Source organism: Megalops cyprinoides, chromosome 8, assembly GCF_013368585.1.
Source record: "Megalops cyprinoides isolate fMegCyp1 chromosome 8, fMegCyp1.pri, whole genome shotgun sequence".
Classification (NCBI taxonomy): domain Eukaryota; kingdom Metazoa; phylum Chordata; class Actinopteri; order Elopiformes; family Megalopidae; genus Megalops; species Megalops cyprinoides.
This window is the reverse complement of record NC_050590.1, coordinates 27655454-27681890: the sequence shown is the minus strand read 5'-3', so window position 1 is coordinate 27681890 and position 26437 is coordinate 27655454. Positions and strand designations below refer to the sequence as shown.

General features: G+C 39.8%; 2 protein-coding genes across 4 annotated transcripts in view; one reads left to right on the top strand and one right to left on the bottom strand.

Moving 5' to 3' along the window:
* The window catches only part of LOC118782264 (F-actin-monooxygenase MICAL2-like), a 47567-nt gene extending 43071 nt beyond the window's left edge, over positions 1 to 4496 (bottom strand). Inside the window, exon 1 of the mRNA XM_036535571.1 lies at positions 4304 to 4496. The gene's annotated coding sequence lies outside the window, so the exon portion shown is untranslated. The remainder of the gene's footprint in view (positions 1 to 4303) is intronic.
* A 2922-nt stretch (positions 4497 to 7418) lies between these two features.
* Positions 7419 to 21703, top strand: LOC118782161 (dickkopf-related protein 3-like). 3 transcript variants are annotated; one of them, XM_036535446.1, is made up of 8 exons: positions 7419 to 7510; positions 11301 to 11590; positions 12073 to 12198; positions 12797 to 12877; positions 17326 to 17418; positions 18522 to 18666; positions 19222 to 19378; positions 21054 to 21703. In XM_036535446.1, the coding sequence occupies exons 2-8, from the start codon at positions 11363 to 11365 to the stop codon at positions 21142 to 21144; spliced, it is 921 nt and encodes a 306-aa protein (XP_036391339.1). In that variant the 5' UTR covers positions 7419 to 7510; positions 11301 to 11362; the 3' UTR covers positions 21145 to 21703. The 3 variants fall into 3 exon arrangements, with proteins under 3 accessions (XP_036391339.1, XP_036391340.1, XP_036391338.1); XM_036535447.1 differs by lacking the exon at positions 7419 to 7510 and adding an exon at positions 10627 to 10660; XM_036535445.1 differs by lacking the exon at positions 7419 to 7510 and adding an exon at positions 10880 to 11089.
* The last annotated feature ends 4734 nt before the right edge of the window (positions 21704 to 26437 follow it).

The window sequence follows — 26437 nt, the reverse complement described above, 5'->3', positions numbered from 1 at the left end:
TCCCATCCAGTTTGTGATATTGTTTAAATGCTCCCGGGAGTTCTTTTCAGAGTTTGTTTTGGACCAAATGTTTTGTTTTGAATTATATGAAAATCATCATTACAGATCAGACCATATGCCAAGCACAGAAACAGCACATAGAAGCCAAATCCGAGCATGTCCTAAACTCCAATGCATGAAGCAAACTGCAGTTAACTCATTTAAACATCCAGAAACACTTCATATAGGTTACCTACAGAAATCCATAAAGCTGAGGACACTTTTTTACATCTAGATAGAATTCATGCAATTTTAAGCATAGTGCTGTTTGGAACACTGACAATTCCTCCCACAATTTTTGAGTGTAAAACTGGAAGACCCAAAATAACTGCTAGATGGCATATATATACACACATCACGGCTAATCTGCAATTAGTCACTCTTTACCTCAGAGTTCCTGCAGTCAATTCTCATTGTTCACAAAAAATATTCTATCTTGCAATTTTACAAGTCTGGACTCATAAATACTCATAAATAATCTGATAGATCTTTCGCTATAATACATGAGGACTTTTCATTAATACCAATGCAGCCAGCCCAGCGGTCAATGACCATTCCTTTCAGGTCAAACAGCACAGCACAGTTTCCAGTTATGAGCTCTGCAAAAGTACATATCCCTGAGATGCTGATTAGTCAAGTCACAGTAATTGAGTCCCATCATTTGAATTACTCGTTGTGGTTTCCACCTCAGCTGCCAGAAAGCACCCAATCTAGGCACAGTAAACCTTGAAGAACAGTACAACAGCACAAAGCTCCAAGGCAATGGAGAGTCAAGTGATTTATTTGCCACTATATCTTGAACTTTTCAATAGCGCAGATCTGAATCCACACAGCACAAAGACACTCATTCAACAGACACTCACATGCCCCCTGCATCCTTGTCAAACAACCTGAACCCAATGATGTTGAGTTGGGCAGTACAAAAGCATTTTATGCATATTTGTGAATCTAAATGCTAAGTTTATTCTATATGCAGATTCAATAGAATGCAAAATTACTTTTTAGAAACAACTTAAGTCTTTGATGTTGCACAAAATCATATTCATATTCAAATTCTTATTCAGTCTTGGAAAAGAGAAGCTAATCCCAGGCTTAATATGAACAATGTAGGCCTATACCTGGAGTGCAAACAGAGGATTCCTGACTGGTCACAATCTAAAAACCATGTTTGAAACTTGAGAAATACCATAGTGGCCAGTGTTGACAACACTGAGCATTCCTAAGGGAATTCCTGCAAGACAAAAAAGAAAAATGTGGTTACAGCTGAATGATTCAAAAGTGCGACGTTTGTCCAGCTCCGACTCTAGCTCCGTCTAAAGTGATGTTTTCATGTCCAACATACTAATCATCAAACACTCCCTAGGTTTATGTTATATTGTGTTTATCATACAACGAAAGGGGACTTTAGTCCCTCAGGGGCACGAGAACAAGCCTGCCAAGCTTTCAGTTGTCACAAAACTGCAGAGGAAACCTGAAGACAAGGTGGGAAATTGCAATGTGTGCATTGTAATTTCCCACCTACATCAACTAAAAACAGGTTTTAGAGTGTCCTTTTCGGGAAAAGGAAACATGTGCATTGGTATGCTCCTATGCTTAATGAATTCTGAATTTTAAAAGCAACAGACAAGACAGGCCCACTGAATTACATCCCTACGATTTTAAGAACAAATACTATTACCTTTACTGAAACAGCAAACACATCAATTGAAAACAAGCAAACTGAAACCAAGTAAAGATTGATTAGGTCTAAATCTGGCCAGGGTTCAGAGCTGTTAGAAATATGGCCTGTATGATATGGGTCACTGTTCAGCACTTGAGCCTGCTTTTTTATATAACATCCTGATGCTTTACTGGACACCATCATACAACTAATTTGAATTCATATTACTGTGATTCCCCTCTGATTATTTCACTCTATAAAGGCATGAAAAAATCTTTAGCTTCCAGAAAGTCACTAGGAGATTATAAATTTACTTTGAATAATAATCTTGAAAATGTGTGACCTTAGTGCAGATTAAAGTGATCAACAGCAATGCAATGCCATGGTAGTTTGTTTATTTATTTATTTTTATCTAACCTTTATTTCACCAGGTTTGTCCCATTGAGATTAAAATCTCTCTTACAAGAGAGACCTGGCCAAGAAAAGCAGCACATTTACATCTACATCAGAAAAAACAAGACAACCTAAGCATAAAAAAATACAAAAAAAGACAAAGGACAGGCAGAAAGTGCAAAATACAATCAAGTGCAAAATCAATTTCCAGCTAACAAACATTTGCAATTCCCAATAGACACTGTTTCCAAAAGTAGTGCAAGGTAGTGCAAGTTTGAGCAGTAGTACTGACTCCAACGCACGTTTTCCCCAGATCCACATCTGTGAAAGCCCTGAATAGATCAGGTAGACCTGATCTCAGCCCTTCTAGTGTAATTAGCCTGCTTTGGCAAACAGACAGGGCCTGTATTTTTACTTTGCAGCAGCACTTAAATACAGGGTCAAGCATGGATAGCACCTGCAAACAAGTGCTCTGCAGCACAACCAGAAAGAACACTCTCCAAAATTGTGTGCCATCTTACATCTCTCACAATTTTGTTGTTTGACAGGAACTTGGTTCTACAGCGACACCCCACCTGGTGCATTTTTGTCACTCTCTGCAGTGACGTGCTGACAGCCCTTATAAGTCAGGGGATTATTCCAGGAAACAGGAGTTGTGTAACTTTGCGTTTTACCCCACAGGCAATGAGAAGAGATTGTTCTGAATGTGCAGGCGAGAAAGGTGGAAGATTAACATCACAGGTGCTTGAGACTGATGGCATGAACAATGACAACACCTGCAGGTTCATAATGTTCAAGGTTATAGCCAAGCCCAGTCTTTCCAGCAATGTGAGCAATATCTACTTTGATACATTAAATGTGTCCTGGACAACAAACACTATAGCCACTTGTAATGCAGAGAAACACTGAAACCCTAAATATGACATTTACATTAATATAGCCAATATCTTCTGGTTATCTTCATTGTTCCAGCTGAAACAACTCAGTTCCAAACATGTCTTATTTTATGGTGTTTACCTGGAGGCTATAAGTTAATGATTGTCTACAAAGAATAATTCGTACCACTATCAGAAAAGTACCTTATTCATGATTCGTTCAGAGGAAGTACCTTCCTCTTGCTGCTGACAAATGCCTAAACAATTTGTTTATATTGAAGCCAATCAGATTAATTATTCAATTAAAACAAATCAAGGATTCTAAATAAGCATTCTACTTCAAATGCAATTCTACTCAAGTTAAAAGGCTTTTCCATTTTTCCACACTACATAACTTAGACATCCCACTGAAAATCATTTCCAGTAGAGCAATCAGTTTATAAACCATTCCCTTGTGTTGTCTTATTTGTAGACTTATCAAGGCATGATTGTTTAATGGCTGCATCCACTTCCATGTTGCTTGTTGAGGCTAAGAGGTTACCATGTTTGGAGGAAAAACTCTGTGGACTATTCAAAAGGCAGAATGAGGAAAAATAATTTATATTTTACTACTACAAAGCAAAATGTACCTAAAACAAAAGTACCTGCCCAGTGCTTTCATCAGGAACACCAGCGTTGCACCCACTCATCGATCTATGTATGCTAATTTATTATGGTCCTCACATCAGCAATGCAACACTGTCCACAGAATCAGCATCGCACCTTCATGTATTAGTCTCTTACTTTATGAGAGGAGCTTCAGTTCAAAGACATTCAGGAGGAAAAACCAAACACTTTAACAGTTAAGTATTAAATCGTGCTATTCGAGGTCATTTCACAGAACAGGGAGAATGCACAGAGCAGAGAAACGTTTCAAAGTAATGGATTTATATCTATAAATACCTACCCGTTAAGTTGTGTAGGTTAGCCTACATGTTGGCTTAATGGCGTGGGAATGTTCACACGTGCTCCGGATAATTAGAAATGCATATAAACCAGTTTTAAGGAGAACTCGTACATAGTAACCTACCACTTTATATTACCTGTAGTAAATTATTGAACATTGATCTTTTTTAATTAGGTCGGCAGTTGTAACCTAACGCGCAAACTGCAACCTGATAGCCAGATCCTACTATAATGCTACTTCGCTAGCTACATTTTTAATGACCAGATATACATTTTAGCGAGTTAAAGGTACAAGGCATAAATTCGTTAATATATATGAATATTAAGGTTATAGTCTATCGGTCAACATACTCATGACTCCAAATACGAAAGCGGTTCATCCTCCACTTACTTTACTCTTCGGCGTCAGTTTAAACTTCAGAATGACACGTGCTGCAGTTCAACCGACTTCTCTAATTCTGTGAAGAAGGTCTCCCAATGTTTATTTTTCGGCCTTCTCAAAGTATATACAAGCGTGTAGCGGTCAAACGCTGAAACGTGGAGCGTCTTCGATCAGTTAAGTCGGGTGTATATGTGATTGCACATCTGAGCTGGCAACGCCGAGCTGTGCTTCATTCGCTCATTTATTTAAAGGCGGTCCTCCCGAGTTATGACGTCCAATGGGAAGTTCGACTATGCACTTTAAATGACACCCTGCCGCTTACTGAATCTGATGCAGCAACCTTCCAAACTGAGAATTAACTGCAGGCTACCAAAAATCTCAACGGGGATCCATTTCACCCTGATAAAAGCTTACAAGGATTAGTATCAATTGAAAGCAGGGTCATCACCTCTCCCTTTGGAGTGGACAAGTGCAATGGCTATCCTATTCGACAAAACGGTGCAGTTCTCAGTATAATCTTATCTTCTGTATGGTAGGCTATTCTGTTTTTACTTGTCTTTGCCTACACTGTACAAATTTTAATATTTATAACAAAATGAAACAACGTTGTGATGTTAAAATATTACATCGAGATGTTTCAAGAAACAAGCCTAGATAATCAGACTGAGTATGAAGTGTCTGATCCAGCTAGGGGAGAGAGCATGTAAAAGTTAATGTTTGATTGTACAGAAGGTGCAGAGCTTATAACAGCAAGAGTTGAAAACTCTAGAGGCCAGCCATTTACTGTACACACAGCCAGTAACTACAGTAAGATGACTGCAATGTGGTTATACCCCAGGTAATAAACAGGTCTTATGTACCATTCACATTCACTAAATAAAGGTAGCTGTCTATCACCCCTACTTTTATTCAGTTTACCACGTTTAGTGATACCACCTTTTTAAATGTTTTTCATAGCTAACAATACTTAAAGCAGTGACAAAGTGATGCTAAAACCAAGGGCATAGGTTTAGTCTCAACATTGGTAGGGACACAACAACCAAGGGCACATAAGAATTATCTAATATGACTTCACTCCAAAGATAATGCAAACGAGTTAACTCAAATATTGGTAGGGACAATTCTGTCCTCCCAAAATATTGGTAGGGACATGTCCCTACCGTCCATATGCAAACTTACGCCCTTGGCTAAAACTGAGCCTCTCCCTGTCTACGTAAAAAAAAAAAACTTTCTGCAAGTTTTCAAATATGTCTCATCAAGATAGAGCCACACCCTACTGTGAAAGTTGGGTGTTAAAATGTGTTTACAGGATACACTGAGATTACAGGAAGATAGCACATAAAAATATAAATAGCTGCTCCAATAGCTTCAATAGCTGGCTATGCAATTTCAAGATGAAGGGGGCTTCACATTGGCACTCTGAGAGACACTTTCACAACCAACACCTCACTTCCAATTCGCTAGCTCCCTTGGTAAAATTCCTACAGCTCCCATAGCCCAAGGGCTGTGAGCCTCAAACTACATTGGCGCCACTGGAAATGATATTGCTTCTGGACAAAGCAATACATTATTTGCTTGCAACCTGTTTTGTCATGCTGGTTGCTTAATAATATAAAAGAGGAGTGTGTTTCAATGGTGAACCAAAGGAAAATCATCTCAATGTGAAGCAAAGTGAACTACAATTGTCAAGAAGAGGCTTTTTCTTTAGACAGCTGAGGCCCTGTGGTGCCCCATCCCCCTACCCCTACCTCTTACACCCACACCCACACCCACATACATACATTGCGAAATGACTGCTTCACATTGCATCTCATGTTTTATGGCCCTGTGACAGCTGTGCCTTGGGAGAGACTAAAGTTCCACAGTGACAAAAGTATCCCTTCTTTTTCACACAAGTGTACTGAGACACATCCCAGTACATATGCATAAACTCACCCAAAAACCTGGTTGGCTCTCTTTCTTGGAAATACACCTAAAGCACTCCAAACACCATTTTATTACTTATTTTTCAAATGTCTTATATATATATATATATATATATATATATATATATATATATATATATATATATATATATATATATATGTATATATATATTTACATTTTACACATATTTAGAGTCACTGTAAAGTCAGTATTACACAGAAAACAAGTAAATATATGTTTTACATTTCAGGCGATTGTTTTCAACACGTAGAAAAGTGTGATGACAGGGCCACCTAGCGGTTTCAGTGAGCAACAACATAATTTACCATAAAACTTTCAAAACCTGTCAACACAGTTTATCAGCAAGTGGACTCCAGCGCCTGAGTCACCAAGATTAGCTCTGTCCAAGCCTGACGCAACTACAGTATGATCAGTTAATATCAAGTCGCAATCGGTTGCAAAACAAGAGGTTTTTAAAGAGGTTTTTTACTTAAATAAATTAAAACACATAACAACAAACCATTTGGTTTAACCCTGGAATATTAAATAGACAAGTGTTCATGAATAGCGTGCACGATTCGAAATTCTATAATAAATGAACAAGAACCGTTCTACGATAAAAAAAGAAGAAATGAACGCACACGTTCTGTTTCATCCCTCAGACTACGCAGTGCTACTACTACTGCATTACAGCACCACTGTGTCCCGCATCAAGTGTAAATTAAGAGTCGTCCTGTGTCGAATGGACAGCACAAATAGTACACAAGACAGCTGTTGTCACAAGCTCAAATGTCAAAGCACGAGGACATAGCGCATTCATCTGTATCAGCTATATCGTGGTGCAAATAATATACGAACTGAAACGGATGTAGTTGTTCGATAGTGAATGTTCAATTATTCATAATTACAAACACGTGTGCCGATTTGCAGTAGATGTTGCAAATGTGCCTTTGGGGGACAGAAGCAAATATATATATAATTCTCTTACATGACCTCTGAAAATATTCCTGTGAATGTTGCTGTTTCGTACATTTTATATTTGTTTAACAAACACAAAAAGTTTGAAGTCATTTTAGAAACGCAAAGGTGAGCCAATAACGTTCAAAATTAAAGAGAATTTTAGGGGCGGGTTTGTGTTTCAAGGTAGAAACAAGCTACAAATTAATACCTCAAAATATTAACAGACCGTCTACCGCATCACTGAACCTAGACACGCCTGAAACCTAACCCATTTAACAAGCTTAAACTACAATTAAGTGTTGCATCGGTACCATCGGGAATACAAACTATGTAAGTCCCACTAATGGTTATTTTACGTATTTAGAACGTCGATTCAGAGATAAAAGTGGTACAATTAAATCGACTTACCTTTTTACCACATAGACCTAGTTTGCAAAACACTTCAAACGAATGTACAAAATACGTAGCCTACAAAAACATTACTGCATATCGCATGATGGTAGTGGGGCGAGGGTAGAGTATGACGGACACAGACTGGTCATACAAGGGTTTTTGACTTCTTTTCTTTTATTACTGTGTTAAAATTGTAATAAAGAATAATGGGGGATAAAGAATATACAAAATATGGGGGGATTACACAGCATTGTTATAGATTAAATTATAAAAATAGAATTATGCAACCATTAGTAGTGAAAGTTGTAACATTTAATACGTCCGTAACATTTTATGATAACTGTGCCCGTTTGTGCAGGATAATATTTTATCGTTTCCTGAACAATATTCTTGGCCGCTCCACGCCTGCCGAACTTTATAGCAGAAAGATGCATTTATTAAGATACTGATACATTATTTCAGAATGCAGTGAGGGAGTGAATTAAGCAATTTCAACACTGCATGATATTCTTTTTTTTTCATTTAGATCTGACAGGGAAACAACGACTTAAGTCTTTAACTTTAATTCTTTAGTGATTAACAGTACTATTCAACACATCCAGCTAGCTCTGTAGCATGCTTGAATGTTTACTGCCAATCCTATAGCTACGACTGTATTTCAAAGATGTTAACCAAATTAAGTTTCGATCCAAAAACACATCCATTTGCATTACTTCTGATAACTTGACGTTAATATCCAAATTATTGAGTAGCCTATAATCTATGACTAAGACTATGACGTTGGCTAATTAAATGGCAGAACCATTGTTATTTCAAATCCACCAATGCGTTTTTATGTTGTGACATAAAAAATAAGATACATTTGTAAAATGTTACATATAATCAACCTACATTTGCACAAAATAGGAGGGTAGCTGATATCTCTATTCAGTTGTCAGAGTGACAAACGCCTTGATTTGGTACAGCTGGGTTGTGGCATTCCTCTTCAGAATGTTGTCCGATCTCGCCCTTTCTTAATTCCCTTTGAAACGCAGCTTTAGCAGGGCTCTACAAAGTGCAGATGTACCAGCTCCTTTACTTGTGTAATAGTCACCACTAAACATTGACATGGTAATTTACGTAGCCAGCTAACAGTGACACATAACGCAGACCCAAACGACAGTTAATTCCTAGTTGGGACACTATCGCCAGAGATGCAGTTCAGCACCCACTGCCCCGACAATCACAAGGTAATTTATTGACACAAAAGGTGATTTTGACAGGATTCCTTACAATAGGAATACAAGATTGTTCAATGGAGTGGGTATAAATGTAATTGACAGAGAGTGTACAATCAGAAAATAATGTCCTTTACATAAGATCATTCTATACCGTCATTTAATCATTCTGTAAACCTATAAACCCCTTCAAAGCTGTCACTTTTACCGTACCCTCACAATCGATGAAATTAGTGTTATGCACTTCATGAATCTCGTGAATCGTGAATCTTTGTGAATACAGTGAATGTCATTCACTTCTTTCAATACATCTTGTTCAGTAAATTTTGTTCAGTTCGTTCAAGTGTGTTTCTCTCTCAGGCCACAGGGCGACATTGTCATATTGTGCAATTTAATACATAGGCTACAAAATTGCAGTATTATGGAAAACCTTATATTTGAGATAATAAGAGACAATAAAAATGTCTCCACCATCATTTTAAGCAAATTACTCATGAAACTAGTTACTTAGTTTATGTTATTATAGAATTAATAGCCTACCTTATTTTAGCAGCTTAGAGTAATTATTAAGACATATCCTATAATTATATCTATAGTTTTTTCCAAGGAATATGTAGCTTCTTAGTTGTTTCATGACATAACATTAGCCTATTTTAAAATGGGAACAATCTAGAAAATTACGGCACAACTTTGTAGCAGTGAAGCTATTTGTTTACTATTTATATTTTTTATTGTGCAGTGTGTGTGAGTTTTGCAATGAACTGTGTACAATGCATTTTATTGGAATGGTGCAACTCAATGTTACATTCACTATAGTTTACACAATTATAATAGCCCCAGACTGTATTACTGCTTATTCAGAGCACAAAATATCCAGAAATATTCATTTGTTTGTGAGCTGCACAACACTATATCTTACATTGTTTCATATTAGCCATCTAATATTGCTAAGATTAGCTACCCAACAACTTGGTAAAAACCCAGTTAGGGAAGCTACCCAACTGGCTAAAGCTACATATATCTTCACACTATCTTTAATGAGACTGATTTACTCATTTATCTTGGAGGCTCTCCAGCAATTTACATTACCTAGTGCTCAATTGTGACAAAATGTGTTCAATTACACCCATTCCCATTCAACAATTGCTGAATTTGTATGAACCAGTTGTAAATTGTTGGGGGGGGACAATTTAATGTTATCTCAGTTTTAGGGTGTGGCATGTCCTCCTGTCTCCCCCTAAACCTGTGCCCATCCATCACACAACAAACACTGTCTTATTCAGCTGAAATAGAGATGGGGTGATGAGATTCTAGCTCCACATTCTAATGCTGACTGCAATGGCAGTGTCCTGAGACCCTGTGTAGAATACAGTGTATACAATGCATTTTATTGGAATTGTGCAACTCAATGTTACATTCACAATAGTTTACACAATTATAATAGCCCCAGATTGTACTACTGCCATTCATATCACACAATATGCACCCTAATATGGTCCTATTTTTATCAGGTTGCTAACTAATTAAATAAACAATCACAGAAAGTTGCAAGACATACATATGTGTGTGTGTGATGCTGTTTAATATAAACCCTCAGCGTACTGGCCTTCAGTCACAGAGGTGCACTGTGTTTTGGACTGTTGATCCTGCGACTAGTCTCGCGCAATGCTCTCTTGGTACATAAGAGGGCGCACTTGGACTAATATGGAGCGCTTAGATTTCATTAAAAAATTAAAATATTCAATTTCTAATACTGATCATTTGATAATTCGTCAACATGAGCTTTTTGTTTGTTTGATGTTGTGAGTCGTGTAGAGCCGTGTGAGTGAAGTACTATGATAATATGGAACCTACAAGCTTGTGTTTTCAGGTACATTTTAAATATATTTTTTTCGTGTTTACGGCTGCATATGATTTCAGTGTTCAGTGTTAGTTTTAACTAGTAGCAGCCATGTATAAATTAAGACAAATTTCAGTTGCCTGGCCTTAATCTAATTATTAGAGGTTATAAAGCTTAAAATAAAACAATACAAGGAGCCCGCTCAATAGTTAAAAAGGAATATAATAACAAAAATATCGACCGAGGTCTCCGAAAGCTACACACATGTTCCACCGTTACCTCACAGAGCCAGACAGCCGGCCCACTGCGGTGTGCCACCCGTTTTCATTGGCAGAATAAATCACCCTCAGGATGCGTAATGAATAAATGGAAATAGTCAGAAGGAGGCAACGCTGTACAGGTAATGTAGTGGGCAGCCCCGAATCTGTCCCCTTCGCAACTAAGGATACTCGGCGAAAGGTAACGGCTCACAAATGATATATCTACCTCTCTGAACATGTATGTGTGCTTGTGCAAATAGTTAATGGTTGAGCGAATAGATCAACTTTCATGTCCGCTTCCCTGCTTTAAAATACGTACATCCACAATAGTGCTCTGTCGCTTTAATTTTGATGGGCTAGAAGGTGGCCATTGAGTTAAAAGGATTGTCTTTCCGGGTTTCTCCTGTCAGAGCTCCGACTGAACAGTACACATTGTAGGCGGCAGTATCCTGGGAGGTCGGATCACATAAGGATGTCTGTACCGGCAGCAAGAATGGTGCGGCTTGCTGCGATATCGTTGTGTCTTGCTGTGGTCCGTGGCTTTCCTCCACAAACAACAACATCCGTCGTGGATTCGGACATCACCCAGACCTTTGAGGCTAATTTGGCTCAGGACCATGCGACACTGAACGACATGTTTAGGGAGGTGGAGAAGCTGATGGAAGACACTCAGCAAAAACTGGAGGAGGCGGTGTACCAGGTATTGCCGAAGGACTTTCCCTCCACTCCATTGACTACAGAACAATGCATAACGGTCCGTCTTGTGTAGTTCTGATCGAGAACTCCTATCCCTAACTTTGTTTTAGCATCAGACTCCTTTGATTATTTTGTTAACACCTAAACTGCTGTTAAATGTACCATAAACACATACTGTAATAAGTATTAATTTAGTGTTTAATTTAAGGTTTAAAACTAGGCTTATATTGATTGTTTTAATGCCAGCCTAAAGCCCTTTGCCTAGACTATAGGATGATTCATGTTGACCTTTAAAGATTCAAATGCAGTAAATCTCAGTTTTGACACATGGATATTTTACCAAAGTGAAGTTTGATGATGATCAAATCCTGAAGTGCTGTAGTTACCATTGGCCTGCAAGGCCAGGCAAAGACGAGCCATCGCAGCCCTATTGATTTCTGCACTATGGATACGGGAGATTTATTTATGAATCCTCTCTTTTTATAGATGGACAATGAGAGTGCCAAATCAATTGTGTATGCGCATGACCTTCCTCCCAATTACCACGACGAGAGCAGCACAGAGAGGATGGTTGGAAATCAATCTGTCCACACTGTGGAGAAGATCGACAAGGTACTGAAGCTCTGTGTGGACAATAAAACTATTATCCATTATTTGTTATTACTGAAATAGCTGTGTGTGTGTGTGTGTGTGTGTGTGTGTGTGTGTGTGTGTGTGTGTGTGTGTGAGAGAGAGAGAGAGAGAGAGAGAGAGAGAGAGAGAGAGAGAGAGAGAGAAAGATGCTATCTATTATACAGAAATCCTACCAGTGATATCAATTTCTCTGGGTTTTATTGTCATTTGATATTTTGAGTAAAGCCTGCTACTAAATTGAAGATAGAGATATATACTCAAGGTAGTCTCAAGGTTCTGTACTTACCAAGGTATCAAAGTCATTGAAGTGTCAAAGTCATTGAAAGCAGTTCTTGTACAGACCTTATGCAAATCCTTCTTGATGTAAAACATGAACATTACTAATTGAACACACAGACATGGTTTGTTACAGGGTGGAGTGGTTTCATAGCCCCTTAACCAGTTAAGTGTGAGCATGTGTTCACTTAGACAACTTAAAATTACTAGTCTGAAAACCACTTTAAGAGTTCTCATTAGTAGATACAGCCCCTGACATTGACATCTGCTTCACTTTGCATACTATCCTATTTTCTTTCAGGTAACAGACAACAGAACAGGAGAAACCCACTTCTCCAGAACTCTGATCCAGTCCAGCAGCCAAGGGAACGAAATCCAGCATGTGAGTGGAACTGTGAATGCTCTGTGCCTCAGTGACCTCTCTCATCCACTGTACTGTATGTTAGGTCAGCCTCGCTCAGGCAACCTCATGAAACCCTTGGAGACATCAATCATGTACCACACTAAACTGTGAACTTCGAGTCACTTGATTGTTCTTATCGTCTCAGTTTTAATCTTTAGTAGAAATGCAAAATCTGGTGGTGAGCAATATTTTACATGCTTTTTTGGTTGCTTTTATATCAGGGTGCACTCAGGGTACATTCGTTTCAAGTTTTTCAAACTTGGCACTCTGTAAGGAGCAAAATGCTTTGCCTTAGTGGTATCTGGTGCTGCTGTTCATTTTAGTCAGTCTTGCACCCTCTTCCCAAACAGGCTGCTTTCCCCCTGTAGGAAATAAGCTGAGAGCCTCCCTGATTAGCGCTGCAGTCAGCCCATTAAGAATGTATGACCGAAGGAGTGCTGACGTGACAAGGCTGTTGAGCACGCTGGCTCGGCATTGGCAGAGTGCTCAAGTGTTGAATGGCTTGGGATGTAAAATACTGTCTTTTCATTTCATTTTCGATGAATAAGTGATGGGGTTGTGTTGCTGTTCAGGAGCAGGGCCTGGAAACCATTCTCACGTGTGAGTTGGTAAGTGTTTCCAGATCACAGTCCATACAGTAGGAGCAGACCTGGGGTCAGTATCAGAGCTTTAATCAGGAGATGATCACGTGCCCTGCTCTCCATTGTATCCAGATATTTAAAGGCTCTGAGACAAGTTGCCAAGGTAGTGGATAAAGAGGCAAAGGCAATTTGCAGTAGCATCTGAAACTTCAATCAGAACCCTGTGGGTTTGTGAGGAGTCAGGTCTTGCTCCTGAGAATGAAAGTTTTGATAATTTTTGCTACATTTGATAGCATAGATGCTGCCTCCAGTCAAATTTACAAGCAAGGTTTTGTTCCACCGCTCCCATAATGTGCTTTTAAATGGTAATCACAGTGTTTTTGCAGCCTTAATTGGACTGATACTGTCATTAATGTTCTATTTTACATACCAGAGGTAATGCTTAGAGCATGTTCACAACATATTTTGAAAGGGTATTAATTTAAAGGATGTTGTCTCCCAATGACAGGGTTTTGAGTCTCAAATGCTCCGTAATGCAGACTAAAAATTATTTGCAGAGTAATATGTTAGAGGACCTTCAGATTGAGGTAGCAGTCCTGTCATTAGTGTCATAGCACAAAAATCTGCAAACACTGCTGTGCTGTCACCTTGGCAACCTGCTTACACATGCTTGTATGGCAGAGGCATGTTTGTTTTTGTTTAATCACAGCCCAGCAGATTGCTTTTTGCATTCAGCGCAGCCCGTCTGCCACAGTTGCCTTGCACAAGCAGTGTGGCACGCTGGCAGTCATTGGGCCGAGAAGCTGATGAGTCATGGCTGTCTGGCGGAGGCCTCACTGAAGAGAAGTCCTTTTCGTCCCATGTATTGTCACACATGTACCCCAGTCCCATGGCCTTGCTTGCATTGCCACAATCCTTCCTCAGTACTATAACGCAACTGTTGTGAAAAGTTTGAAATCACTCAATGACACTTAATGAGGAGAACCTAAATCCCTCTACATACTGCATGGACACAGCCAGCAATAAACAGATTATATCCCCTGCCTCTGAAAGTGTCAGTCTGTCTGTCTGTTTTGATTCGATCTTTCACATGCAAGTGACCAGTTTTTTCTTCACTATTTTTGCTCAGCTATTGGACAGCTGAGACAAGTTCACACAAAGCAGACTCCTGGGGAGGTGATGTTTTTGGCTGAGCAGGCTGTAGAGGACAGTGTGTTTCTTTTGCTGTTGCTATGAGTAACTCTGTCATGAAAGGGATCTGATCACAGACTTTATGAATTCATGTAGTCTGTGCATTCTTGGAATACAAGCACACAATAAATTGGTCTCTTTCATCATCTACCAAATTGATTTGTTTCATCATCAGGGTACCAGGAAAGGTATCCTGTTGCCCCAGTTTCACATTTGAATTCATTTTTCTTGGCCATTTCAGAGATGTGTAAACAGAGGCTGATTGTGTGTTACTGTAAAACAAACATATACTGTTTTTAAGAAGGTAAGATTGTTTGGGGGATCACCTCTAGACCTCTGTAAAAATGAGGTATGTCATGTTTATTTAACAGATTTAAGCTTTGTAAACACATCATTTTCGGTTATTACACAACAGAGTGCAGCAGTGCCCATAAAAACTTCCATAACAGCCGTTAGAGGTAAAATTATAGAGCACCACTGTATGAACCACCTGAGAGAATGCTCAGTGGAAGTACCCTGCTCACAGAGTCAGAGCAGAAGAGGAGTCCCAGCCAGCTGCAGTTATTTTGGAGTGACATGGCTCACTGCCATTTCCTTTGTGTAATCACTGCTATTTTCGATACTGGTGCCAGCACCTACACTAAAATTCACTACGTCATCTAAATGACAGGCTGTATGTTGTGGCATGAGATGCAAAAGGCAAGACTGGGCACTTCACGAGGCCATTTCTTGGTTCAGGGCTGTCCCATACTCGGTGTTAAATTTTATAATGTTTGACAGCTTGCTAGCTTTGCAGAAGCACTGTGAGTACTAGGTCTGTAATGGAAAACTGAAGATAGCAAAATGGGTAATGCGGACTCAATATAGATTTGTACGAATGCCATAGAATTGTGTGGTTTTGTGGCTATTGGTCTTTTTATGGAAGATCAAAGCAAGCTCATGTCTGCTCTGGGGTTTCTCTCCTATAAAAACCTCAATGAAGTTCTTTCTGTCTGGAGGAATGGAAAATTGGCTTTGATGCTGACATTGTGCCCCGCCCCCTCCTTTATGTGTCTTCTTGATATACAGCAACTTACCGTGTGTATAAATGCATGTAAAAGAGGAGTGAAGGAAACTAACTACAGGAATGGTGAGCCATGGGCTCATTAGAAATGAATAAAATGAAATAAAATGAATAAAACCCAGTGCTGTAAGCCATGTTACAGTGCAGAGAAAGACCATCCACTGTATAAAGAATTATAGAGAAGAGCAGAACCCACTATTGTAGGCCATGCTACAGAACTGAAGGGAATCAGCTATTCTACACAGTGAGTGAGAGGGTGGAGGGAGGGGAGTATGGTTGTTAGGACACAGCTCTGTGAATTATTGGAGTTTTCGGAAATGGAAACCCCACACTTGCTGCGCAGCAACATCTGGGTTTCATAACTCAAACCTCAATTAATTGACTCACAATGACACTGAGAAACAAGATCAAAAGACCAAATAACATTTTATTTAAAAAGGCAGATGTTTATTGCTGCAAATTCCAGTTTAATGAATTGAAACCTGTTTTTAACAGAAGCTGAATACTTTACTGCAACAAACTTAGCAAAGTTGCAATGATGGTTGTGTACTGTAAATGTGTAAGATTAATCTGTCTGGGGACCAGTTATCAAAACACTTATGCACTTTGCCATGCTAACTAAAACTACGCTGACAAATGGATCAGAAGGATGAGGGTCTTTGCTGTCCCTACCATCCCCCTCACTTTACCAATAACCCATAAGTAATTAAACTTCCTGTTTCAAAGCCAAAGTGAAATGTAGTGAACCAACCAGCAACACTTGCTACAGTAAGGAATGATGTTTAGGAATCTCACAGGTGCTGGAACAAAGTTGTGTTTTTCTGTTCACTTAGGGAATGGCAGGAACTTGGATTTTTGCTGAAGTATACTGAAAAAGTCTGATTGCACCTTGTGCCATTAGGATGCTAGACTAACAAACTGAAATACCTTTTCCAAGCCTTTTAAAGCTGCTTCTTGTCCCACATTGGATGCAAATACAACAACGTGTCTGGGCTGGGAAGCAATTCAAGCCCATGCAGAGATCCATGCAGTACCTGAGAGTAAAGGGTGCTGTCTAGGCCTGATGCAGGGCAGCAAGAGTTTAGCCATGATTCCTGTTATGGAACCACTTTTCTGGAATGTCCTGCCCTTAAAGTCAGATTTATAAATACAATGATACTACACTCTATGTTGTATTTCTTTAAAGTGACCTGGGCTGGTCAGTACAATCCTAGCACAGTCTTCCTCTCTCCTGATCACACAAAATCCTCAAATATCACCGTGTATCAGCTCTTTCTTTCAGTCACAAGATACATTCCTCTCAAGCCATATCCTACACAAGTTTACATACAGTAGGAGTTAGTACAGAGTGTAAGCCACTGAAATGGTCCAAATCATTGTGACCGGTGAAAGCAGTTTTGTGCTGTAGATATGCGAGTGGTTATGAGGTATTAATCTCTGTAGAAAGATCTGAGCTGCATAGCTAGAGTGGCAGGGCATGGCATCCGTGGAACCATGAAAACCCTTGAAATTAGAGGTGCTGAGACAGCTCCCACCACCAGTGACACAGTGTCCCCTGGTCCCTGTGTGATGACTGTGTCCTCCCCCTGCAGGAATGCATCATCGATGAGGACTGTGAAAGAGACCGCTACTGCCTCTACGAGACCCTGCGGTCCAGGTGTCTGCCCTGCAAGGCCCTTGACATGGTGGGTGCTGTTCCATGTGACAAGTGACATGGTGCCTACTCTGAGCCCTCTCCCATTGCCCTCCACTTGCATTTCAGCTCCAGCTTGAGCGTGAAATGAACATTCTCTTCTTGGGATTAGAGTCCACAGCCTTGTGGTCACCACATATGGGCTGCCAGAGCTGGTGGCGGGTGGTCCTCATAAAACACATACAGCACATTACAGCACAGTGACAACTTAGGAGATAGGGGTATAACTGGAAATGCTTTTCCTGATCGGAGTGAGTATCAGATAACACATTTGACAGCACTGGTGTTCCTGCTCATTTTTTCTGTCAGACAGTAGGAGATGGGGAAAAGAAGGAAAAGGATCTGGGCATTGCACAGATAAACACTGCTCCTGGGTGGGATCTTTTCTGGCAGGGAGTCATGTAAGTGGGAGCTGAGTATGTAGATAGTGGCAGACATCCAGAAGCAGGGGGAAACTGTGCTAGCTAACTACAGCCCCTAAGCCTAAATGGGTCTTTGTGGAAAAAAAAGACAGAAACAGCCTACAAGAGCACCATAGGTGGTTCTGTGAGGAAAAAGATTTAGTGATGGGTTTAGGGTTTGGATGGATGTACCAAGTATTTAGACCTCTGCCTTGTATCAGCCACTCACTGGGTGTGTGTTCACAGCTTGCAACTAAAACATCTTCCATGTGGTTTATTTTTATATAATTATCCTTTTTTACAGAAAAAAATATATTTACTGTCAATCTCCAAATAGATCCCATTGCAAAATGATAATTATCAGGTAAACAACTGTTCATTTTTCATGCATCAGTCCTAAGTTTATTTTAGGAATTTAACAGTCATTGGGTAGGTATTAAATGATGTAACCCTTCAATTGTGTTCCAATAGTTATTATCTTATGGTGATAATTTTTAAACTGTGTGGTATTTTATATGAGAAAGGACACTCAAGCCACTGAGATGATGACCCTGAGAGCTTCTTATACTGTCTTCCATTTGACTTGACAAAAGCATGTGCTAATCTGGGTTTTTGTGGGTTTGCTTCTTTTTTATAACGAATGCAGGTGATATGATGGCTCTGCACATAATGCATCTGTGTGTGTTTGTTTCAGCCCTGCACAAAAGATGAAGAGTGCTGTGCAGGAGAGCTGTGTGTGTGGGGCCAGTGCTCTGAGAATGCCACCAAGGGAGATCCAGGCAGCATCTGTCAATACCAGAGTGACTGCAACACAGAACTCTGTTGTGCCTTCCACAAAGGTACAGTCCACCTGGCCCACTCTGGAATCCAATGTTAAAGCATAACAAATGACTCAATAACACTGTGAAGACAACAAATTCATTTATAATGAAATCAATGGAAAAATTACAGCAAAGCAATACTATTTGCTACATAGTAGTCTACATAGTAAGGTTCTCAGCAAGAATGCTACTCTCTAAATGAATGAATGGTCCACAAAGATGTCAAACATGGAGGAGAAATCCAGACCCCAGCCCTATAGAAAGAATCTTCCCACAATGTCACTGCAGAGCCCAAATTAGCCATAACCACTAGGAAAGCTAATGCAGCTTAGGCAGTAGTGTGAGTGAAAGTCCATTACATGAAGTACTGTCAGCCCCTAGAGTCAGAACAAGACCATTATTAGTGCCCTCAGATGGGGGCGATGTTCTTTAGCTTGGTCATCTAATTGTGCCTCTTGCCATGTGGATGGTGAGAGCCACAAATGGAAAAAGCAAACAAACATTTCCCCTGTGATACAATATGCCTGAACATAAGGTACACTGCCTCTGTCCCACCCCCTCTCCTCTCGACAGCTCTCCTCTTTCCTGTGTGCACTGCCATGCCCATAGAGAGGGAGCGTTGCCATACTCACTCCAACAGCCTGATGGAACTGCTTTCCTGGGACATGGAGGGCGAGGGACCCCGCGAGCACTGCCCCTGTGCCGGGGGACTCCAGTGTCTGCCCCATGGGTAAGAGACTGCCACTGTCCACTACTCTCACAGTCACTACACTCACTCGTGGACATGACCACTCTGCTTATGCAAAGGGGTGACTTTGCGCTGGAGTTTGTTACATGCCAACAGGGTATGAGATTTGAGGAGCTCTAGGATGCATGCTTCTGCATGTTTTTCTGGGCTGTTTGTCCCACCGTAGACTAATTATAAAATTCTTCTTATTTACACTGCCTGTAATGAATTTTAGGAACAGATTAAACTGATGTATAGTGATTGAAATATGATCTTGTGCAATATGTGTCTCCACAAAATTGAGTTGACTTGTAGAGTGAATGATGTGTGGAAGTCTTGCCCTTGGGGTAGTTTCAGGAGTGTCACACACTGAGGCACACTATTGTAAAGGTAGCTGGAGCTCTCTCCCACTTCTAATTGAGGAAACCTGTCAGAAGGGCCCTGGCCATCCCATTCATCTTGTGTGACTGCGGGCTCCACCTGACTGGCTGGGCTATTAAAGCTGTTCTCAAGGTTTCCTTTAGAAGAGAGAACCATTGTAGGGGTCTGGCTGCCTATTTCAGTCCTGTCATTAATATCATTTGTTGTGCTGTGATAAGGTAGTTTGTGGGAGACCAGGAACAGGAGATCTATGCTTATACTTCTTACAGGCTAGACACAGTCAGAAAAGCCTCCCCTGGTAGGCTTTTTGTCTTGTGCATGTTTTTTTGAGGGGTATGCTCTTGTTGCCAGCTACAAAATTAAATGAAGTTAAACAAAGTTGGGGAGGGCGGGGCGGGGGCAGAAGTGTGCATTACATTAGTGAATATAGATTACTTGCCTTATGGAGGTTGATTTTTATCATGAGAGAATCTTGTAATTAAGGAGACAAATTATGAGAATAACAGCTCATATGTGACATAGGCTTTTCAATCATACAAATGCGAAAAATTTAAGTCAATAAAATTAGTTGCATCTATCAAGTGCAATTTATGGGTGTCTAGTAACAGAGCCAAGTTACACCACGGAACACTATGGTCTGCACAGTTTGACCTAGGACCACAAATGTATAAACATGTTTTCCTCAAGACAAAACATGAAACGTAAGAAATCAGATCATTGTACACGGCACTACAATAGGGACACCTAGTGGAAAAAACTGATATTGTAACACTCAATTTGATGGGCTTGCCCTTCTATATAAACTTGTAAATTAAACTGATAAGTAAATGACACAGCATACTGTAAATGGCTCTTAAAACATGAAGCATATTAAGAGTGATACTTTCCCAGTATTCTAGGTTATACTACACCAGTCATAATTTTTACATTTACAAAACTCTGGGTTGAAAATTGGGCTATACAGCTAGAGTAGTCCACAGTGCATCAGGTAATTTAAAAATGTGACAGTGGTGCATATTTAAGGATAGGTAAGTGCACAGTGGTTTATTCTTTGAAAGGAATGAATATAAAGTAGGCTGATTTATGAGTAACAATGAGCTTCAATGATTATAACCATGATTTACCTCTATTTATGTTTTTTTTTTATGGTCATTAATTTCAGCCTTATAGGATCAAGATTTTAAGGCCCAATTTGCCAGGCAAGCTGTTTATGTTTTCAGCTTCCATACAGCATATACGATGACACACACTCAGAGATCTACATCATTTAACCTTTTATTTTACTTTTTCTATACAGGCGGGGCTCCTTGTGTCAAAGACCCCAGAATTCCTCCAGTGAAGAAGACTTGACTGATGCACTTTATTCTGAGATTGATTACATTGTCTAATGCATGCAGCTCAACCCAAAGTGGCATGCAGAGTTTTTAACCCAACACGCCAAACCATCTGACCAGCTCCCCCTGTAAAACATAAGAGTGCCTTGTTCAATGATGCACTCCTCAGCCTCATGTTAAATGCTCCCCTTTAAAGTAAATAATTCCCAGTCCTTCACTAAGCCACAATGAATTGCTTTGCAATTGTGTACAGTGTGCTTGAGCATTCATGCTGAAATGCTACTCCGGGCTCTTGTGTCTTGACCAAAGCTGTGCGTTTTGCTTATAAACTGTGCATGAATTCATTTTTCCTTGAGTCGATTTTTCACTTTTGGGGACAAATAAAGCAATTGATGAGCACAATATAGCTTTATGGTACTGTTACTGTAAGCTGATGTAATTGTATTAAATGTACTCTTGGGTTTTCAAGGGACTGAGAACCAACAATGTGTTATGACAATATCCCTATTGTTCCAACTAAAAATGGCCTCCATTCAACAAAGCTCTGTCCTCAAACAGCAACATCCAGGGACCAAACATGGCCCTCTGTAGCACAGTCGCTGCTAGTGCAACTTTCCGCTGTCAAATTAAAATCTTCAAAAATATCTATGTGGTTTCATGTCATTGTCTTTCACATCACAGGAGTGAAAGAGAAACAAAAAAAAATTGTGTTCACATGTTCAAAGGTCTACAGGTTATTTTAGTGAGCACAATTTACAAGCAGAAATAGTCTGATTTATCATTATCCAATACATGTCTGGTGGCATTACCAGTATGGTTTTAAGGTCAAAAGTCAACTAAACTGATTTGATACAGATTCAGCTTTTGTCTTGCTCACAAAAATGATCCATAACTAGAAGTCACTGAGGATTCAAATTTGATTTTTGGATTATAGAGTTAATACATTATAGTCCTCTGTAGTCCAGCAAAGTGGGATCTTTATGTGCAAGTTATGGGAAAAGAAAACATTTTAATGCCTTTCTAAAAAATAATCTTCACTATTTTTTCAGAAGGAATTACCATTGTGCACAACTAATGGAAGCATATCTGCCACCATGGCCCTGCATTTGAGCTTGACCCAAACCTTTTCTCCACATTAATGCATACTGGGATGCTCCTAGTGATCACACCTCCAGGTGTGTATTACCCAAACACTGCTAGGTTGACAAAGTGCAGAGGGAACTGAACACACAAAACAAATACAAGTCTTGATTGCCACACAGTCAAATGCGGTCTGGGGGACAGTAGTGAGATATACCCCACAACATGGATTACATTACATTCATTTAGTAGACGGTCTTATCCAGAGCACCTTCCAGCACAATAGAACAGAAGTGTATCCATTCAAGTTGAATGAGTAACAGAATCAGACCAGGCTAACAACACTCCCAGACCAGTGAGTGTGAGCATAACACTACTGAAGCCCTATCACCTGACTAGAGAATGGAAACTCAGTACATTGAGTATACTCCATATACAGTATATCAGTCAGTAGATCACAGAACCCAAAACACTTTGCAATATTACACATAACATAAACGGCAACTACTACTAGCAGCAGGTGTTAGGGGGCAGGGATTGAGATGGAACCAAGATGCAGTCTGAAGTGGTGGGTCTTCAGTCTGCATCAGAAGATGGCTAGTGATTCTGCTGTCCTGACCCCTGTGGGGAATTCATTCCACCACCAAGGGACCAGTACAGACAGGGATCATGTTTGAGAAGAACAACCCCATCAGGATGGGACAGTGAGTTGCCCCATGATGGCAGAGTGTAGAGATTTTGGTGGAACATGGGTTTGAAGAACGAATGTTGGTATAAGGGGGCTGTCCCATTTACTGTAGTGTATACCAGAGCCAAGGGTTTGACCTTACTGTGCGTGATAACAGGAAGCCAATGAAGTGAGTTGAAAAGGGAAGGAACCTCAAAATGTTTAGGGGACATGTCCCAGAATGTTTAGGACATGTCCAGAGGTTTATAAGTTTCAGAAAATAATCGCAGTCAAAAATCAGCTTTTACAAATCAAGACAAGATAGATGTGAACACACTTATACATTACACATTACTGTTTATCTGAGGCATGAAAAAGGAGGAACTAGAAGGACCTGAAGAAATGTAAGAAGATGGCATGGATGTTACTCTAAACATCACCATGGGATGGGTGTGATCAACTTCAACCAATCTGTCTGATTATTGATTTTTTTTATTGAACAACCTTTTCCCTTTAACCATTACAGTAAAGTAAACCAAAGTGCACAGCATTATTTAGAGCCCCACAGTACTGGTGACACTGATTCAACACAAGAGCAGCATCAGACTGTCACAGTGATGCTAGATGTCAGTGAGCCAGCCAGGAGAGATCTCGCCAACCTGCAGCGCCTCAGTCCTGGTTCAGGTCTTTGATGGACCCCTTGTCCAGGTAGATCTTCAGTGCCTTCTTGCACTGTAAGATGATGATGGGGCGATCCGTTTTCAGCGGCCGTTTGCTGTCCTTCATTAACAGCTCCATGGGCTCCTTTGTACCATTCCTGCAAAGACCGCAACTGCCGCATCACCTCATCACAACTTAACATTGTGACAGGATAATGACACTGCTCCAATGTAACAGAAACAGCACAAGAACCTAATGGACATGATCCAAATGGCAAAACTGTGCTCTCTGAAGTGCAAAAGTTGATAAAGTTGATAGCAACATTTTTTACAATTTCTGTGATCTTCACAGAAATGTCTTCAAACCCCAACTTCAAAGCAATTGTCTATTGTTCACTGTGGGTATTTTTTATTTATTTATTTATTTATTTATTTATTTGCTGAGATCCCATCACCATCGTATTAAAGAAACAATGCTGAATTCAGGCTAAATACAAAGTTGAGAGCCACAAAGTTTAGCTAAGACATGTGATTATAAAGTGTCACTACTGCTAAGTGATATATACTAGGAGCACTTCTATAATGCTCTGCAATTATATTTGAAACATATCTAAATATTTTAAAATCTGCAACATGAAAAACCAATGCTGTTCTCCAGTACCTGTTTCTACATTTTCCTTGAACAGACTATCTTCAAAATGGTCGCAATCTGCATAAAGAGTTCAGAGTAAATACTGCTCAGTGACATTTGAAACTACATTCATAAAAGTCCACACTATGTGTGTATCTATATCAAGAGGTGGCAAAACATTTACCCATACTTTTACATGTATTTTTTAGCTTAAGCTTTAGCACACTGCCTTTAAAAGTGAGTATTACTCTGTTGACAGATCATCACATACTAAAATGTAAAACATTACAATTGTTATTTAGAACAGGAAATCGAAATCACTCAATCATTCAGCTTGCCCATGCTGTAGCTGTCCAGCACAACCTCCCTGAAGGGCTCCAGCTTCATTTGGACTGGCTTCCAGCACCAGGTCAGCAGCTGAGATTTAGACTTCATCCTTTCTGGTTCTCAGGATGGACACCAGGGTCAAAGTCATCCCCAAATCCTCAAATGATTTTCAAATGGTTTTTCAGATGACACACATTTTTAAAATGACAAAACATCACGAGCCAAATAACAATAGAAGTAAACGATACTGATACTGATACTACTACAATATGTGTAGTAGTATCAGAACTAATTATTTTTCTCAACAAGCACAGTACACTGTAGATGTATAATTTGGTTTGGTGACCCGATTTAAATTCCTCTCTACCCACTTGTAGCTCCTGACCCACACTTTGGAAAAACAATGCTCTAAACCATACCCCAACTCCTGTTCCTCAGGTGTCTGGGAGTGTTCCATTTTAAAGGCACTACTGCTGACACAACCAATCCAAACCTGGATTCAAAGCCACATCAGACTGATAAAGTAACTACATGTGAAACTTTATTTCAAACTTTGACAGACAGACAAACCCTCTCCTCAACCTACAAGATGAGCTATAACTGTGTTATTTAAGGCCCTCAAGTTCAGTTATGAAATTATACTTTACATGATATTAACAGAACCACTGGGACAATGGAATTATAAGGACAGTTTAAATTTAAATGTAGTGCATTTTTATCTCCAAGAACTTTTAGGAAGACTTCCAAGCTGTTGTAAATTCTAATATATACATCATAGATTTGGTTGTCAAAGTATTCTGTTTTAGGGGTTCCATGTATTTTCTCCATAAATGAAGCCTGGCAACAGGTAATTACATTCAGTGCTGGCTCACTCATCCATTTTGTAAGTTATGACTCAATGTTTTTTTAAAAAGGTCACTACTATGACTCAGAGCCAATCTGTATAAAACACCCCTCATTTTCATGAATCCATAACAAGTGGACACAAGACTAGAACAGAATCAGATTCCACAATGACATTTACATAACATTTACATATTCAGGCTCCTTTAATGTCATAACATATGGCAATATCTATATGATCTCATTTCAGACTTCTTTTTTTACCAGCTGAGGGAACAGCTGCAGACAATTGAGGTGTGTGTGTGTGTGTGTGTGTGTGTGTGTGTGTGTGTGTGTGTGTGTGTGTGTGTGTGTGAGGTGATGCTGTTGACCTGTAGATGCTGACGTCCAGACTGCAGCTGTCTCTCAGGTGTGGCGGAAACTCTTCCTTGGACTATCTCACAGTCATGCCTTTGGCGAACACAGTCTCCATGAGGGAAAATGCAGTGCTGAGGAAGAGATAGGACTCGCATACACCTGCACAACATACTCTGCCACTGAATGGGCAGAATTCACTGCCAAGGGTGCCAACAATGAAAATACAAAGCACCAATCCCATTAACAGTGTTGCTATAATGGCAATGTTTCCATTATATATATAACTGTGTATAACAGCACACAAATGCACTCAGCATGCTGACTTGATGAGTACAACTTACAAAGCTAATGGCAATGGAGGTAAATTCAAACTGCATCAATTTTCACTGCACTCAGCACTTTTTTCACAGCAAATCTTGAGTCAAGTCAACTCTAGCAATTCTAATGGAGACAGAGCCATGGAAGTGGTTTTAAAACTCCAAAAACATACAGCACACTTCTGCACTGAAGACAGCTGAGGAACGTAAACCAGATCTGTTCAGAGATTCACCAGCACATTCACAGATGTTTACGAAGCCTTTTGGGCAGGCCGGTACTTAATGCTTACCATGCCCTTAAGCAGCTATGAAGTCATCGAGGTCTGGACCTCAGTAATTTTTTTAGAGCTAAAAATAAAATTTGAAAATACAATACTAAATACAATTGGATAAAAAAATCAGTGGTTGCGAACCTCTCCTCCGAGACGAGTGCATGCTTAATTCAGTTTAGAATTGTTATTTAGTG

Excerpts from the sequence above, each read along its gene's own strand:
- LOC118782161 (XM_036535446.1), top strand. The coding sequence starts at position 11,363 with ATGTCTGTACCGGCAGCAAGAATGGTGCGGCTTGCTGCGATATCGTTG. Across the intron at positions 12,199-12,796 it reads CTGTGGAGAAGATCGACAAG|GTAACAGACAACAGAACAGG; the intron begins GTACTGAAGCTC and ends ATTTTCTTTCAG. Across the intron at positions 19,379-21,053 it reads CTCCAGTGTCTGCCCCATGG|GCGGGGCTCCTTGTGTCAAA; the intron begins GTAAGAGACTGC and ends TTTTCTATACAG.